General features: G+C 35.9%; 2 protein-coding genes across 7 annotated transcripts in view; one reads left to right on the forward strand and one right to left on the reverse strand.

The window, feature by feature from the left end:
- NF1 (neurofibromin 1) overlaps window positions 1–16,013 on the reverse strand; it is a 266,110-nt gene that overhangs the window by 52,725 nt on the left and 197,372 nt on the right. The window lies entirely within an intron of this gene.
- Window positions 1,010–13,641, forward strand: EVI2B (ecotropic viral integration site 2B). 2 transcript variants are annotated; one of them, XM_055317068.1, is made up of 3 exons: window positions 1,010–1,076; window positions 1,368–1,434; window positions 9,413–13,641. In XM_055317068.1, the coding sequence occupies exon 3, from the start codon at window positions 9,428–9,430 to the stop codon at window positions 10,796–10,798; it is 1,371 nt and encodes a 456-aa protein (XP_055173043.1). In that variant the 5' UTR covers window positions 1,010–1,076; window positions 1,368–1,434; window positions 9,413–9,427; the 3' UTR covers window positions 10,799–13,641. The 2 variants fall into 2 exon arrangements, with proteins under 2 accessions (XP_055173043.1, XP_055173053.1); XM_055317078.1 differs by having other exon boundaries at window positions 9,416–13,641.

The following is a 16,013-nucleotide window of genomic DNA, read 5'->3' on the forward strand; positions in this document are numbered from 1 at the left end:
CTTTTAAAAAATAACAAATTAGGTAACTACTTTCACATTCAATATGTAGGTCAAACATTTTCTGACAAAACAGAAAGCTTCTATTGCAAGAATATTTAAAATTCATCACTAACACCCTCAGAATAATGCTATCCAAGGACAGTTCACGAACAAACAGAAATGGTTCCTTTTCAAACTTGACAGTGTTTAAACATGATAGATTAAGATACATTTTGAGTTCAAATTTTAAAAGTTATTTTTGAACAAAGAACATTTTTGTTTTCTATCCCTGGATGTTATGGTCCACATACTCAATTCAGGGATTTTAAAATAGTGAGTCAAAAGTTTATAGTGTTTTTATTATATCTGCTTTATAATTAGACCCCTTAAAAACAAAAACTATTCTTTTTTAACAAGTTATAAGTACCCTGACATTAAGAACTAGGTCTCAACAGTTCATGATTCTCTGCAGTGACCAGGGTAAAACAGGGCATGGTTTAATACTTACCTTATCTACTATAACAGGTGTTATGCTAGGCACTTTACATTTATTTAATCCCATAACAAATTTACAAATTAGGAATTATGACTTCCATTTCTCAGATGAAGAAAGAGGCTAGAAGGTTACTTGCCCAGATAAATTTTTATTTAGACTGACTCATTCTTTTTTTCAATATACTTTGCTTATTAGTTAACTTAAGGAATCATGATTACCAATTTATTTTACTTTCCACTGAGGAGTACCTACTTTGTGGCTAATCAAAAGCTATGCATTGGAACTTGAAAATCATTTAGTAAAGTACTTGGTCAAAAAAATTTAATTATACTTTTTACCTGGGCTTTGTCTAAATTATGGATGAGGAAATAATGTTAACATTTACTGGCTTCCTACTGTGTGTGAGGTATCTATACATGTTATCTTATTTAATCTTCACAGTAACTCAGTAAGAGAAATATCCCTCCAGAGGAGGAAATGATGACTCAGAATACAACAACTTGCCTAAGGTGATCAAGTAAACAGAACACATCATTCGCTTCTTATGAAAAGAAATCTTACTTTGGGTAGTAACCCAAGAGGAGGTTTTTCCTTAGAATAGGTAAGTTCCCCTCTAAAGCTATATTCTAAATATTTAAATTATATAATCATATAACTAAAGAGTCTCAAATATTGACTTACCAATATTAATTAAAAGCATTCAAATCTTAAAGCTGCAAATTGTGTTTCAAAATAAGTTCTGTTAAAGTAGTGCACTTCTTAGTCATTTTGTGGCTTTATTGCACTTCCGGAACCAACTATCAATAAACTTCCTCTTTTTCTCCGGAAAGCATTTCAGTTTGCTACAGGACCATTTTTAATCTGAACTGAACCACCCCTTTTGCTTTCTTAGCCAAATCGCCAAAATGTCCAGATAGAACAAGAACTTAGGATTCTGCAAAAAGAAGTTAACAGTTGAGGTAAGAAAATTTTCACACAGGCAATCTGGTTTATCTTTGCTTTATATAAAATTTATTTTTAAAACTAAAATGTTAAGTATTTCAAACTTAAACTCTGCTAGTCTAAAGATGTCTTTAACAGGTTTTGTGGTTTTGTTGCATGGAATGAAAAAATATCCAATGTTGAGTTTGCCTTGAAGAAACATTTCCAGCTAGATTTGTATATCATAGCCCTTTTAAAGTTTATTCAATCACAATGGTTGATTAGCCTTAGTTCTGTAATTAAAAAGTAAACTATAACCATGGCAGATAAAGCTAAAGGTTATAAGTAAAACTAGAATCCATGGGAAATGACCGAATTTACAATCCCCAAATACCAACTGTTAAAAATTGTAATTACTTTCTATAAAATTTTCCTATACATAATCCACAGATTTATTTATTTTTAAATCCCCTTTAGTTTCTATGGGATTAGTTTAATGGTCACCTCCACTTAATTTAAAAAAGAAATCAAGGGAGATTAGATGAGGTACTCAATTACCGTTATTACATATGCTTTGTTTTTTACACACAGAATTTCTATATTTAAGTAATAATGGTTATAGGAAAATATTGTAGCTGTTTAAAGCTCACTATGACAAAACTGTTATGATAAAATGTATGTACATACATACATTTGTATCATCTACATATTTATGCCATACATTATTATCTGAGCTGTTGGTAAACACTGTAAAATAGATAAGGAAAAAACACAGGATAAATAACAGAAAATTGCTAATATGCATACAACATGCCTACTATGTGAATAAACAGGGTAATTACAAAGTAAATATCCTCCAAATAAAAACTGCAAAGAGTTTAGTTTACACAGACTTGTAACATCACAGAATATAATAAATTCATAGTGGGTGATACTCTTTCAACATTTCATAACTATTTATCACTTTCCCTTATAGAAGTCCACTTTGGATTTTTTCTAAGTAACTATTACAAGCTAGAAAATAAATATTTTTATCTCTTTTTTAGACAAGATTTGTTTCTATATATTTTTAAAGGATCAGTTCAAAATTTAGAGTGTAATAGTATGTGAGTTTTCCAACTAATTCCTATATAACTCTACTTAGAAGGAAATTGTGAATTCTAAGTTCAAATTTGTTAAATATAAATCTGATGCCTTTTATTGTCCAATCTTTAAAAGTCACCTCAAATATGACAGCTTACAGGCTAACCATTCAAAACTCTCAAAACTGTTTTCATAGAATCAGAAGACCAAAATGGTTTTCTGGTAGTTTTTTTTCTATTCCTTACTCAAGACTGCCTCCAAAAGTTATTTATATATCTATTCCCAGAAAGCTCACATCTCCCTCCCTCATAAAGCATTCCTGCTTCATAATTTTACTATGAAAGGCAGTGCAGCTTATTTAGTGACATGTAACAGAAGGAAGGGCTCTGATACACCACTGACACGATTTCTTTATCACTGCCTCTATTTACAACTGTGACACTCTGGCAAGTTATTCCACAACTCTGTGTCTCAGTTTCTTTATCTGGAAGATGAAAGTAAGGCTACCCTGCTCTACAAAATAGGATAGTACCTAACATTGAGTGGGTACACAGTAAATGGTAGTTATTATTATTGATTAAAGTCACCAAATATTTCCTATTATAGTTCAAGGTTAATTTCCCTTTCTATGCCTCAGGATACACAATCGCTGTTTTCTTCCTTTTATGATTTAATAACCAGTTGGAGATATACTACTAGTAAATTTCAATCTATTATATCTATATTGTAACTTATTAAATCAAAGTAGTAATAATATCAAAGTCCTACTGATTCAGGTATTATTTTTGATATTGCTTCCTATACTTGCCTTTTTGTCTAAGAGACTCTCCAAAAATCTCCTTGATTCTCTTTAAATGACATTTCTTACCATATCCAACATAACAGGATCAATTTTAACTGTACTCTTTATGTACTTATACATCATATTTATGAGAACATGTCTAATACATGAGGACTCCCACCATCACGGTAACTGTGGAAGGTGTTTGGTTAAAAGAGCTGATGTTTTCCTTCCTCTTAAAACATTTTTAAATATTCAGGAAAAACAAAGGACCAAAATCACAGATTTATTTTATTTATTTTTTAAAGATTTTCATGAGAGAGAGAGAGAGAGAGCGAGGGGCAGAGACACAGGCAGACGGAGAAGCAGGTTCCATGCAGGGAGCCTGACGCGAGACTCTATCCTAGGACTCCAGGATCACACCCTGGGCTGAAGGCAGATGCTTAACCACTGAGCCACCCAGGCGTCCCCAAAATCACAGATTTAGATCTCAAAGTGACAACCCATAATGATGAACAAAATACTGCCAATATGAAGGTAGGCAAATTTGGGATTTGCCTGTTCAGCAGACTAAGGGATTTCTAGAAAAGTGCTATATAGAATGTGCATGAGTTCTTTAGAATAATTAGCAGTTATGTCTTGAATAGTGCCAGAAAAAATTTAAAAAGAGAATCTCAAGAATACTTAGAATGGATGAGAACCTGTAATGAAAGCCTAGTGAATTTGAGAAGACGGGGGAGTCAAGTTCTCCATTGTGGGAAGACCGCTCCTCCTTACCACTTCTCTGTGTCCACAAATACGGTCCAGTGACAGAGAGCAGCACTTCATGGTTCTTCCTTCCATCTATTTCAATCTTCTCCCCCAACTTCTAATTTTGCCCACTTTAATCATCTACCCTAATTCTTGCTAACTATATAACTACCACTTTTTCTTCAGTTTTTTACTAACTTTTCAATACTTTCTCTAGTCCACTGACCTTTCCTTTTCACATATATTTGCTGCTTACTATAATTTATAGTAAATTTATTTTTCTCTTTGGGTTTTTATTTCTTTGCACTCCCTTTTTCATTTCATCTTATTTGACATTTTCTCCCTTTTACTCCCCTCCCCCATGTGATTCATTGTTTCTACCTTCTCTCCCTGCAGAAGCAATGTTGGTACTTCAGGCACACATGTTTACATATTTAAAAAAATACATATGTTAAATAACTTTCTGCACTGGTAATGACACTGGCCTTACTATTCTGAGTTAGAAGAAGTCAATTTCCTCACTATTATGCGCCATGTTTATTCCGCTATTAAATTCTGCTCTTTCTTTTCTGGACTGTTCTTATTTGCTATAGTAGAATTCTAACACAGATTGTAGCATTCTGATGTAGCAGACCTTAGGAGGGTAGAAAGCTAACTGATGAGTGAGAAGAGATAATAAGATTGATAAAAAATAGAATTTGGTTTTGATATTGTTGTAACCCTTAAATGACAAGTAGAAAAATCTCATATATTGAAGGTTTATGGTCTTCCTATTGAAAAAAAGAAGCTATGAGCCTACCAAAATTGATCTTACAAACTAAAATGGTTTATAATTATGTTCCTGGTCTCAGTCTTTCCTCCTCTAGTGCCTTTCTTAGCTAATTGAAAGAGGAACTGTGTGGGTTTTTTAAAAATTTCAAGCGAAGTCACAAAAAAGGGAAATATTTTTGGCTGAAGACAATTCATGGCCTATATTTTCTGTTGCTTTAGGTGGCATTTTTTAAAAACTAAAGTGTAACTCTGAAGAATGTTTTTTCGGGGGTGGTGGTAATCTGAAGTGCGAACTGCACAATGATAATCATCATCTGCACAACGATGATTCAAATCCCCACATTTATGCCAAAAGTTTCAATTTTTCCCATTAAACCTTTTACAAAATGGATAAAAAGCATAATTTAATAACTTTGATTTCATCTTCTCTGCTTACATTCTGGCAGAAGTATTAATAAATAGTGAAAAGTGAAATGGAAAGGAACCATGAAACCAATACAGGTTAAGTTTCCTGAGCTCCTAACATATAACACTTAGCTGTAAAGGAATATATGGTGGTTTAGGGAGTAAAAAGAGCACATGCTTGTGAATCAGATGGTCCTGAGTACAAATTCCCAATCTGTGATATAATATACATAATAGTGATAGAACACTGGGCAAACTCTTAATGCATGTGAATTTGTCTCTTTATCTGTAAGTCAAGGATTTCTCCATTTTCCTCATAGTCATTTAAAGGTTAAATGAAGCAAAGTTATATAAACATCTCAGTTACAGTACAGAGTATGTTCTACATAATTTTTTTATTTCTTTTATGCCTTCTTCAAGGTTCTCGTTTGAATGGGTGGGGATAATAAAAAGAAAATGTGCAAAGTTAAGAGTAATAAAAAATAACACAATTATTTAAGAGAATAAAGATGTGAGGAGGACGACCATGAATAATTATCTAAGGAATCATAAAGACAAAAAAAAGTAGGAAGATTCAGGGAATGGCTAATCTCTCTGGGTTGTGGTCAGTCACAGAGAACTTGATTTAAGAAGGGGAATTTAAACTGAGGTCTGACCAATGAAGATCAGTTCAGATAGGAAAAGAGGCTGGGTTTGGGGGAGGGGAGTGTGGGATACTCTAAGAGGGTGAGAAACAGTGTTATTAAAAATGTCTATTTAGAGGATGCCTGGGTGGCTCAGTGATTGAGCGTCTGCCTTTGGCTCAGGGTGTGATCCCAGAGGTCCGGGATCAAGTCCCACATCAGGCTCCCTGCATGGAGCCTGCTTCTCTTCCCTCTGCCTGTGTCTCTGCTTCTCTGTGTCTCTCATGAATAAATAAATAAAATCTTAAAAAAAAAAGTCTATTTAGGGGAAAAAGCATGTGTCTGGAAAATACTTAAGATGGGAAGAGGTGCATTTGGCTGAATGAGAAGTTTCAGTCTTGAGACCTAAGTCAGGACTGGTAAACTCAAGCACAAGGAAGAAAATTCAGTTTAGAATTTTTGTCTTGACAGCAACAGGGAACCTATTAATAAGGGAGTAGTAAAGTGCCTATAAATGCTTTTCAGAATATTAATTCTTCAGCATTATGCAGGAAAATTTAAAGGAGAAAATTTTTAAATTTAGCCTTGAAGTATTAGAAAGAAAATTAAAAGGAAGAGACCATACAGGGGGAATAAATCACATGCCCTTTACTAAAACAGGGTAATGTACCATCATTGTGTACCAAGTGGTAGAGGAGGAAGCAATGAAAACTACTCAAATATGCTGAAAAGTCCATTTATTTGCAAAACCTGAGGAGTTCCTCTTCTGTTATCATACTTTGCCTAGAACATCATATCTCTCTCACATTGGCTTAAGAATCCTAGAAAAACTAGCTTCTAATCATATTTTCCCAGATCTAACACCCTGAGATGTCCCTTTCTCTAATGTTAAGAAATAATGAAATGGTTCTCATTGTGTTTAATGATGTACAAAATGGTCTGTTACACCTAGAGCTGAAAACCGTCTTAGTCTTAACTCCTCACTTTAGAGAGAAGGCAACTGAGAACAGGAGAGATGAAGTGACTAGTTCTCATAGTGAGACAGAGTGACTAGTCAGATGCATAGCCACATGTTGGAAGTAGAACTGGAACTTACTCTTCAAGTTTTAGCACCTACCACAACCCACAAAAAGCCCTGCCTGCCAAACTTACACATAAGCCTTCTCTTCCCATGTCCATATGTTGGTTCCCCTGCCTGAAACATTTTATTTGCTTAATTCCTTCTTACAGATCTTTCAAAACTCAGTTCAAGTTTTACTTCTCTGAGAAGCATTCCCTGAAAGCCTCCCAGGCTATGTTGGTTTCTTTGTGCATCTCTTGTGTACCTTTATGAGAAAACTTATTAAATTATCATAATTATTATTTGCTTCTACCACTAGAAACTTTTTTGGGAGGCATTATCTCTTAAATCTAGAACAGGCCTGACACAATAAATGAATGAAAGCAGCAGTGGGACAACTTTCTCAACTGGACAGAACTGACTTAACCAGATTCAAAGATCATTTAGGATTCTGAGTTGAACTGACTCCTTTAAGAGTAATAAGATCCTAAGAGTACCTGGGGGTAGCTCAGTTGGTTAACTGTTGGACTCTTTTTTTTTTTTAAGGATTTTATTTATTTATTCATGAGAGACACACACAGAGAGAGAGAGGCAGAGAGAGAGACAGAGGGAGAAGCAGGCTCCCTGTAGGAAGCCTGATGTGGGACTCGATCCCGGGACTCCAGAATCACGCCCTGGGCTGAAGGCAGGCTAAACCACTGAGCCACCCAGGGATCCCCAAGTGTTGGACTCTTAACATCACCTCAGGTCATGATCTCCGGGTCAGGAGATGGAGCCCCGGGACTCCAGAATCACGCCTTGGGCTGAAGGCAGGCTAAACCACTGAGCCACCCAGGGATCCCCAAGTGTTGGACTCTTAACATCACCTCGGGTCATGATCTCCGGGTCAGGAGATGGAGCCCCACGTTGAGTTCCTCATTGGGCTCCATGCTCAGCACATGTCTACTTGAGATTCTCTCCCTCTCCTTCTGCCCCTCCCTCCACTCATGGGCTCATGTGCATTCTCTCTCTCAAATAAATAATCTTAAAAAAAAGAGTACAAGATCCTAACATAAAGACACAGTGCTAGACTCTGATGATGCTGTAGAGACTACTAGCATGATAGACTCTACATAAAAAACTTCAACAAAGGTAGTACCATAAACAAAAATAGAAGAGGAGTCAGTTTTGACATGAAGATGAATTGTTTTAAATATGCTAAATTTGCTGATGGCAGGATATATACATGGAAATATCCACCAAAAAGTTATGTAAATGGAACAGAATTAAAGAGATTAGGCTGGATGTGCAGGTTTGGGAGTTAAAGGCATACAGGTGAGAGTTGAAATTTTATAGAATCAGGATCAGAGGATACTAGCTAAGAATGAGGACTGAATATGAAGTACCCATATTTAAGGAGAAAAACGGGCACCTGGGTAGCTCAGTCAGTTTAAGTGTCGGCCTTTGGCTCAGGTCCTGATTTCAGGGTCCTAGGATTGAGCCCCAAGTCTGGCTCCCTGCTGAGTGGGAAGCTTGCTTCTCCCCTCTCCCTCTGCCCACCGCCCCCCCTCATGCTCTATCTCTCTCTCTCAAATAAATAAATAAAATCTTTAAAAAGAGAGAAAAATGGGAGCTGGTGAGATTACCATGAAAGGAAGACTATCACAAAGAGCTACTTGAATAGTGCTGAAGGCATAGTCAATAGCATCAAATGTGGTCAACGGAGAGGGAAAAAAGAGAATAAAGAAAAGATTGTTGAATTAGATAACAGATGATCACTGGTGTCCTTCAGAACAACAGGATCAATGTATTTCTAGTAGTAAGGAAGAGAAAAGTAAAGAGCACATGGACCAAGCAGCCAGAGCCTATGTATTTCCGAAGTATGACTGTGAAATGAAGGATTGTAATGTAATGAAGCTAGGGGAGCAGCAGGGCCAAGTACAGGTCCTATGAAAGAATTAAGAGAGATTATTGCCTATGAGGTCCAACTATAGTAAGTTAGAATATATTCAAGAGTTGTTTAGGGATCCCTGGGTGGCGTTGCGGTTTAGTGCCTGCCTTTGGCCCAGGGCGCAATCCTTGAGACCTGGGATCGAATCCCACGTCGGGCTCCCAGTGCATGGAGCCTGCTTCTCCCTCTGCCTGTGTCTCTGCCTCTCTCTCTCTCTCTCTCTCTCTCTGTGTGATTATCATAAATAAATAAAAATTTAAAAAAAAAGAGTTGTTTAGGGGATCCCTGGGTGGCGCAGCGGTTTAGCGCCTGCCTTTGGCCCAGGGCGCGATCCTGGAGACCCGGGATCGAATCCCATGTCGGGCTCCCGGTGTATGGAGCCTGCTTCTCCCTCTGCCTGTGTCTCTGCCTCTCTCTCTCTCACTGTGTGCCTATCATAAATAAATAAAACAAAAAAAAATAAAAAAAAAGAGTTGTTTAGACTATAGTGTCCCAAGTCTACATAACAAACAATAAATACTTATTAAGTACCTACATACTTTGGGCCAGACACCAAATAATACCTGTCTTTCTTTCTTTCTTTCTTTCTTTCATTATAAAACCACTGGTAAAGAAGAAACATTCTGAAATGGATCCCAAATATTTCATCTTAGTTTTGTTTTGTGGACATCTCAGTGATACATTTTTCTCAAAGACAGAAGCAACGACAACAGAGAAGCAACCACAGTTTACTTTATTTAGCTCATCAAGGCAACATAACTCAGCTAATTCCCAAAACATAACAGGGAATCTTATGAGTCAACCAACACAATTCAACCATGTTTCTTCTGTACAACCAATACCAACTACCAAAGATGCTGCTGGACAATCAACACCAGCTGCCTATGCTTCTTCTAAAAAACCAGAAGCACACACTTCTGCTGGGCAACCACTTGCCTCTAACCCCACCAAACAACCAATTCCAACAGCCAACACCTCCTCCCGACAAACAGCACTACTGGTGTTTACTTCTGCTGGACAACTAACCCCATCTGCCCCTACTTCTACCAAACAACTGCCACCATTTGTCTATACTTCCACTCAACAACCATCATCTGTCCATACCTCTTCTAGAAAACCAGTATCACCAACTGTTCATAATCCATCTATACAACCAACACCAAGTGTCAAAAGCTCAACCAGGAATACTCCAGGATTCATCCTAGAAACTACCAGTAACAAAAATATCTCACATGAAACTACATCTAATTCAATAGCTGCCATATTACTTGGTGTAATTCTGACTTCTATGTTGGTATCTATAATCATAATTCTACTATGGAAATGCTTGAGAAAACCAGTTTTAAATGATCAGAATTGGGCAGGTAGGTCTCCATTTGCTGATGGTGAAACCCCTGACATATATATGGATAACATTAGAGAAAATGAAGTGCCCACAAAACGCACATCAATTGTTTCACTTATGCCCTGGAAAGCAGGCAAAAGCACACTGTTAGCTGACGACTTGGAAATTAAGTTGTTTGAATCAAGTGAACACATTGAACATTCCAACAACCCCAAAAAAGAGAAAATAAAAGATCAAGCAAATGGTACATCAGAGGAGAGTGCTGGTGGATCAACCATTGGCACTGCTGTTTCTTCTTCAGATGATGCAGATCCACTTCCACCACCTCCTCTACTTCTTGATTTGGAAGGACAGGAGAGTAACCAATGTGACAAACCCACAATGACAGTTATACCTCCTCTTCCAAATGATTCCACTAACCTCCCACCATCTCTGGACTGTCTCAATCAAGTGTGTGAAGATCATAATTCTGAGTTCAAACAAACATTTCCACCTCCACCTGACTCACTTAACTTGTCCCTGCCACCAGGAGATTTCATGAAAAACCAGGAAGATTCCAAAAATGAGATCCAGTGTCAGGATTTCTCTATTCCTCTGGACTATGATCAAGATCACAGTGAATCCTTGCCACCCCCACCTGAAGAACTATTATAAATAGTGTAACTTGCTTTTTAGCTGATTTTCCATCCTTCTTATGAACTCCATCTTTTGTTTTTCTTCATGTGATGATGGCAACCTGTAGCCAATTTTTATTTTTATTCAGGAACTACCTGAAATCTGCTCAAAATCCATGTGCATAAGTAGAACTTACTTTTAAAAAATGATGTAATAGTGACCTATTTACCAGCTTTAGTACTTAACTTTAATGTACAGTACATTTTATGTATGTATGTAAATAACCATTTTGAAAACAAATACTCTACATACACTTAATATCACCTAATAGATATTTTTCCCCCTGAAAAGCTGTGTATAAAGTTACCCTGAATAAATAACATTTTGTTTTTCCATTTCAAAGTTTGAGGTGGGGGGAGGGGCATGAGGAATTAAATACATTCTCCAAGTTTTAAACAAAACTCCAAATTTTAAATTAATACCTCAAATATTAAATAACTATTCCATGTTTGTGGGAATGAGAAACTAAAAATGCATGTTGAGTATACAAAAATTTTTTTTTAGCTTTCATTGGAAGCAGTAAAGCAATTCTGTTAAAACATCAAATGGAAGGGGGTGTTGGATTGGGGATATCTACTCTGAAAAAATAAGAACATGCACCATAAACTGTAGACATTTTTCCCATCTTGTTGGGAGAGCATGGTTTCTAAAACTAACATCTCTAAAGATTTTCTTCTTTCTATAGCTCAAGCACCCTAACAAAAGAAATCTTACAAAGGAAAATAAAACCACATACACTAAACCACACCTCAATGGCTTCATTCCAAATTTGAATGATTTTTCCAAGAAAAACAGACTGTATCAAATACAGATGGTTCTCAACTTTCACTAAACTTACACTTTCTGACTTTATACACTTAAACTCTTTAACCACCATTCCTATGTAGAATTTCATCTTTCCTCCATAAACTGATAAGTAATGAATCTGAGTTATCAGAGTAGGGGCGGACCCAATCTTTGTCAGAGTCACGATGGCAAGTATTCCATGGCTATGCTTGTGGCGGTACCAGCCTATGCCTGCAAAAGAGCAGCACGCAGTCTTCCTTCTTACCCTACCCTAACCCCTGGGTTAATAATGAAATATGATGGTCTTGCTGGTAGTTTAACCTTGAAGAACCCCTCATAGTTCTGGGGTTTTTCAAAACAAAATATAGTATTTATTTGTCACACTAGTGTTCACAAAAACACAAAGCTCCATCTTTTTGGACAATGAAATTTTATATACAGTATTTCCCTTTAAATCTTTTAAACCATTCCCTTACTGACCATTAAAACTTTTTATTTACAGAAACATTTCCTTGAACTTATTTTTCCTGATGTTTATTTCCAAAGCATGTTTATTATCATATTAGATGGGAACTCAGTCTTCTACATTAAAATATTTCTTTCATGTTGTCTTTCAAACTTAGCACTTTTAAGGTTAATTTACCCAGGAGCAAGCAGGAGTTTAAGAATTCCCTATTAATCTTCAGAATTGTAAGTATTCTAGTCAGCTTAAATAAGGTATGTTTTTATATTTGGTCAAGACTTTGATGTATTTAAGCCATCATAATATTCTTTATTTTACATGTAAGATGGTTACCTAAGAGGCCTTTTCCACACTTTTGCTCTTCTTTCTCATCACCTTCTTTTCTGATCTCTTGAAGGACAGATGCTGGGATATATAGGAAAATGCCAACTCTTACAGATAAACCAAGAGCTGATGATCTATCTGGTCACAGTCTTATCTGATTCTTCAAATTCTACATGCCACTTTCTTCCTTCTGTTCTTTGTATAACCAAGGAACAGACTAACAGCAGTTAGTTTTGGGGTTGTTTTTAATTTTCTGCCAGGGGGAGAAAATAATTCCCATTTACTGCATGTAATTTTTCCCCACTGAGGTCAGTGGAAGCCGAGCAGCCAAACAGTGGCAACCCTTGCTTAATCAGCAGAAAGAAATGCAAGTTAATGAAAGAAATACAGGAGAGAAGAAAATGCTGGAACGAAGAAAAACCTACAAAAAAAAGATCAAAGAACCAGGATCCAGAGCAAAAGAGAAAGTTTATTTCATGAGTATGGCAAAAGGACAAGGCACAAAGGAATAAAAAGTAGATTGAATGACAACATAGCAGTGGTGCTCCTACCACATCAGCATTAACCAGATTCAGAAACAACTCTAAAGACCATCTAGTTCCACTCCTTTTATTTGTCAACTGCTGAAAATATACGCCGGAGAGAGGAATGACTTGTTTAGTAGTGGTATTAAAAACTGAGTTTGTTCACTGACTCCTGGTTCAGCACTCTTTTCACTAATATAGGACCAAAAGAGCACCTACTTTGTGCACTGCGACATATTATCATACATGTATTCCATTTGACACAGTAGTGGGGGACACAATGACGTGACTTGTAATTGTTATTACCTAGTTCTAATCAAAAAGTAAAGTATAAAATATCAGGTACCTAGAATTAAAACATTATAATAATCATGTACTGTGATACTGATATATGATTAGATAAATAGAATGGAAAGTCCAGAAACAGACTCAAATCTCTAATCACTGGAAAAAACTATGGGAACGATTGGATAGACATCTGGAAAAAAATAAAATTGGATCCATACTTCACACTACATTAGAATAAACACCAAATAGACCAGAGATCTAAACATAAACATGAAATAATACAAGTAATAGAAGAAAAATCTAAGAATTCCTTTGTAATCTAGAGATGAGAAAAACATTCCCAGTTGAGATTCAAAATCCAGGAACAATAAAAAGGAAAACTCAATTATATAAAAAACTTTTAAATGTCAAACAAAACAAACTCTACCACAATAAAGTCAAAGATAAACTGGAAATAAATAGAAACTGGAAAAAAAAACAAACAAACCCTGCAATTCTAAGGCAAAGGGCTAGTATCTCTAAATTAAAAAAAAAATAAATCCTATTTAGGGGGAGGGAAAAATCCACTACAGAATAGAAAAAATTTGCAAAACATAAGACAGTTGGGACACCTGGGTGGCTCAGTGGTTTGAGTGTCTGCCTTTGGCTCAGGGCGTGATACCGGGTCCAGGGATCGAGTCTTGCATTGGGTTCCCTGCAAGGAGCCTGATTCTCCCTCTGTGCCTCTGCCTCTCAATCTCTCTCTCTCTGTCTCTCATGAATAAATAAATAAAATCTTAAAAAAAAGAAAAGAAACATAAGAGACAGTTAAAGAAGAAAGAACTTAAATGATTCCTAAAAGGAAAGATATACAACTTTCTTCATAATAAGAGAAATGTATTTAAAATTTCATTGAGAAAAAATAAATAAAATAAAATTTCACTGAGCTACTCTTATCTATCAGATTGATATAAATCCAAAAGTTCAACAACAAAGTGTATGGTGGGATGATACAGAACTGACACCCTGATACATTGCTTATGGGATGGCAAAATGGTATGGACTACAGAAAAGAATTTGGTAATATCCAGAAAAGTTCCAAATGCATTACCCTTTTACTCAGCAATACTATTTTTAGAAATCTTTTTCAAAGATTCATTGGACAAAATATGAAATTACTTAGATGCAAGGGTAAATATGGACATTATTTGTAATAGCAAAAGTCTGGAAACAAGTGAGATGTCCATCAATAGGGACCAGCTGAATAAACCATGGTACTCTTCTAAATGGAGTACTATGCATTGCAAAATGAATGTGAAAGATCACTATATACTGATGTGGAATGATCTTCAAAATATATTTAGGAAAAGAAGAACAAGATGCATAACAGGAGGGGCACCTGAGTGGATCAGTCAGGTAAGTGTCTGACTTTTGGATTTGGCTGGGGTTATGAGCTCAGGGTCATGGGATCGAACTCTGTGTTGAGCCTGTGATGGGCTCTGCACTTAGCATTAGCATGGAGTTGGCTTGTCCCTCTCCCTCCCTCTCTGCCACTTGTGCTTTCTCAAATAAATAAAATCTTAAAAAAAAAAGTATAACAGTATATTTAGTATGCAGCCCTTAATATAAGAGAATATGAACATAATAAAATACCTAATTTGTATACATTTGCAAAAGAAAAGAAAAGGAACATTGTTAAAATACAACCAAAAGCTGATACAAATAGTTATCAATGGGAGGAAGAAGAGTGGAATAGAGTGAAGGGAACAGAGAACCAAGATTTCTCTGAGTATACCTTGTTATATATAGTTTTGACTTAAGCAGTCCCTATTGAAACTGGTAACTAATTGAAACTAATGAATCTAACTTCATATAAAATTCGTGATACAAACATATAGAAAAAACATTATTTCAAGTTGCATTAGAGCACAGAATTGACTATACATCCTTATATTTTTAGAACAAATATATTCTAAGAACAAAGAGAGAAAGAAATCTTAAATTTTATTCAGTAGTCTGTAATTTAATTGCCAGCAATACTGGCATTATTTTGAAACTGTTATATGATGATACAAATAAACAATTATGTTAATGCTGTTAGGAACCATTTATAGGAAATATGGGGGATAGAGGAACAAATTAAATGTTCACAAGGAAGCAAACAGATAAACCCAGATGAACAATTAACTGAGTTTTGGCAACAAGCCAGTGGTATGGGGAAAAAAGGGTGGGGAGGTGGTACAAGAAACTCATCCACATGGGTTCTGACCTGTTAATTTCTATATCTTGCCAGTTCGTCCATGCTATTAAATACTTTGTTCAGTACTCTTAGTTGTTTTCAGCAGGAAATGCAGTCTGAATAGCCAACTATATTACTAAAAATAGAAAATATAACACTTTTACTCTCAAGCATGACAAATGTTATGAACTTAAGAAATAAAGACAAACTGTACACTTAACATCACAAGTACTGAGTAATGTATAGAATTGTGGAATCACTATTTGGTAGACCCAAAACTAATAGAACAATATATGTTAACTATGCCGGAATTAAAATAAAAAAGCTCAGTGAAAAAATAAAATAAAATGGGATTCAGGGGGCACCTGGGTGGCTCAGTCAGTTAAGTGTCTGCTTTCGGTTCAGGTCATGATCTCAGGGTCCTGGGACTGAACCCCATGTCGGGCTCTCTGCTCAGTGAGGAGCCTCTCTCCTTCTGCCCCTCCTCCCTGCTTGTGTGTACTCTCTCTAAAATAAATAAATAAATCTTGAAAAAAAATATGAATCAGATTTAAAAAAAAAACAAACTGATTGGGTTTTCAAACTGTTGAT

The sequence above is a fragment of the Nyctereutes procyonoides genome, unplaced genomic scaffold (assembly GCF_905146905.1).
Source record: "Nyctereutes procyonoides isolate TBG_1078 unplaced genomic scaffold, NYPRO_anot_genome, whole genome shotgun sequence".
Taxonomy (NCBI): domain Eukaryota; kingdom Metazoa; phylum Chordata; class Mammalia; order Carnivora; family Canidae; genus Nyctereutes; species Nyctereutes procyonoides.

Bases quoted from the DNA above. Each gene is read 5' to 3' on its own strand.
- EVI2B (XM_055317068.1), top strand. From the start codon at position 9,428: ATGGATCCCAAATATTTCATCTTAGTTTTGTTTTGTGGACATCTCAGT.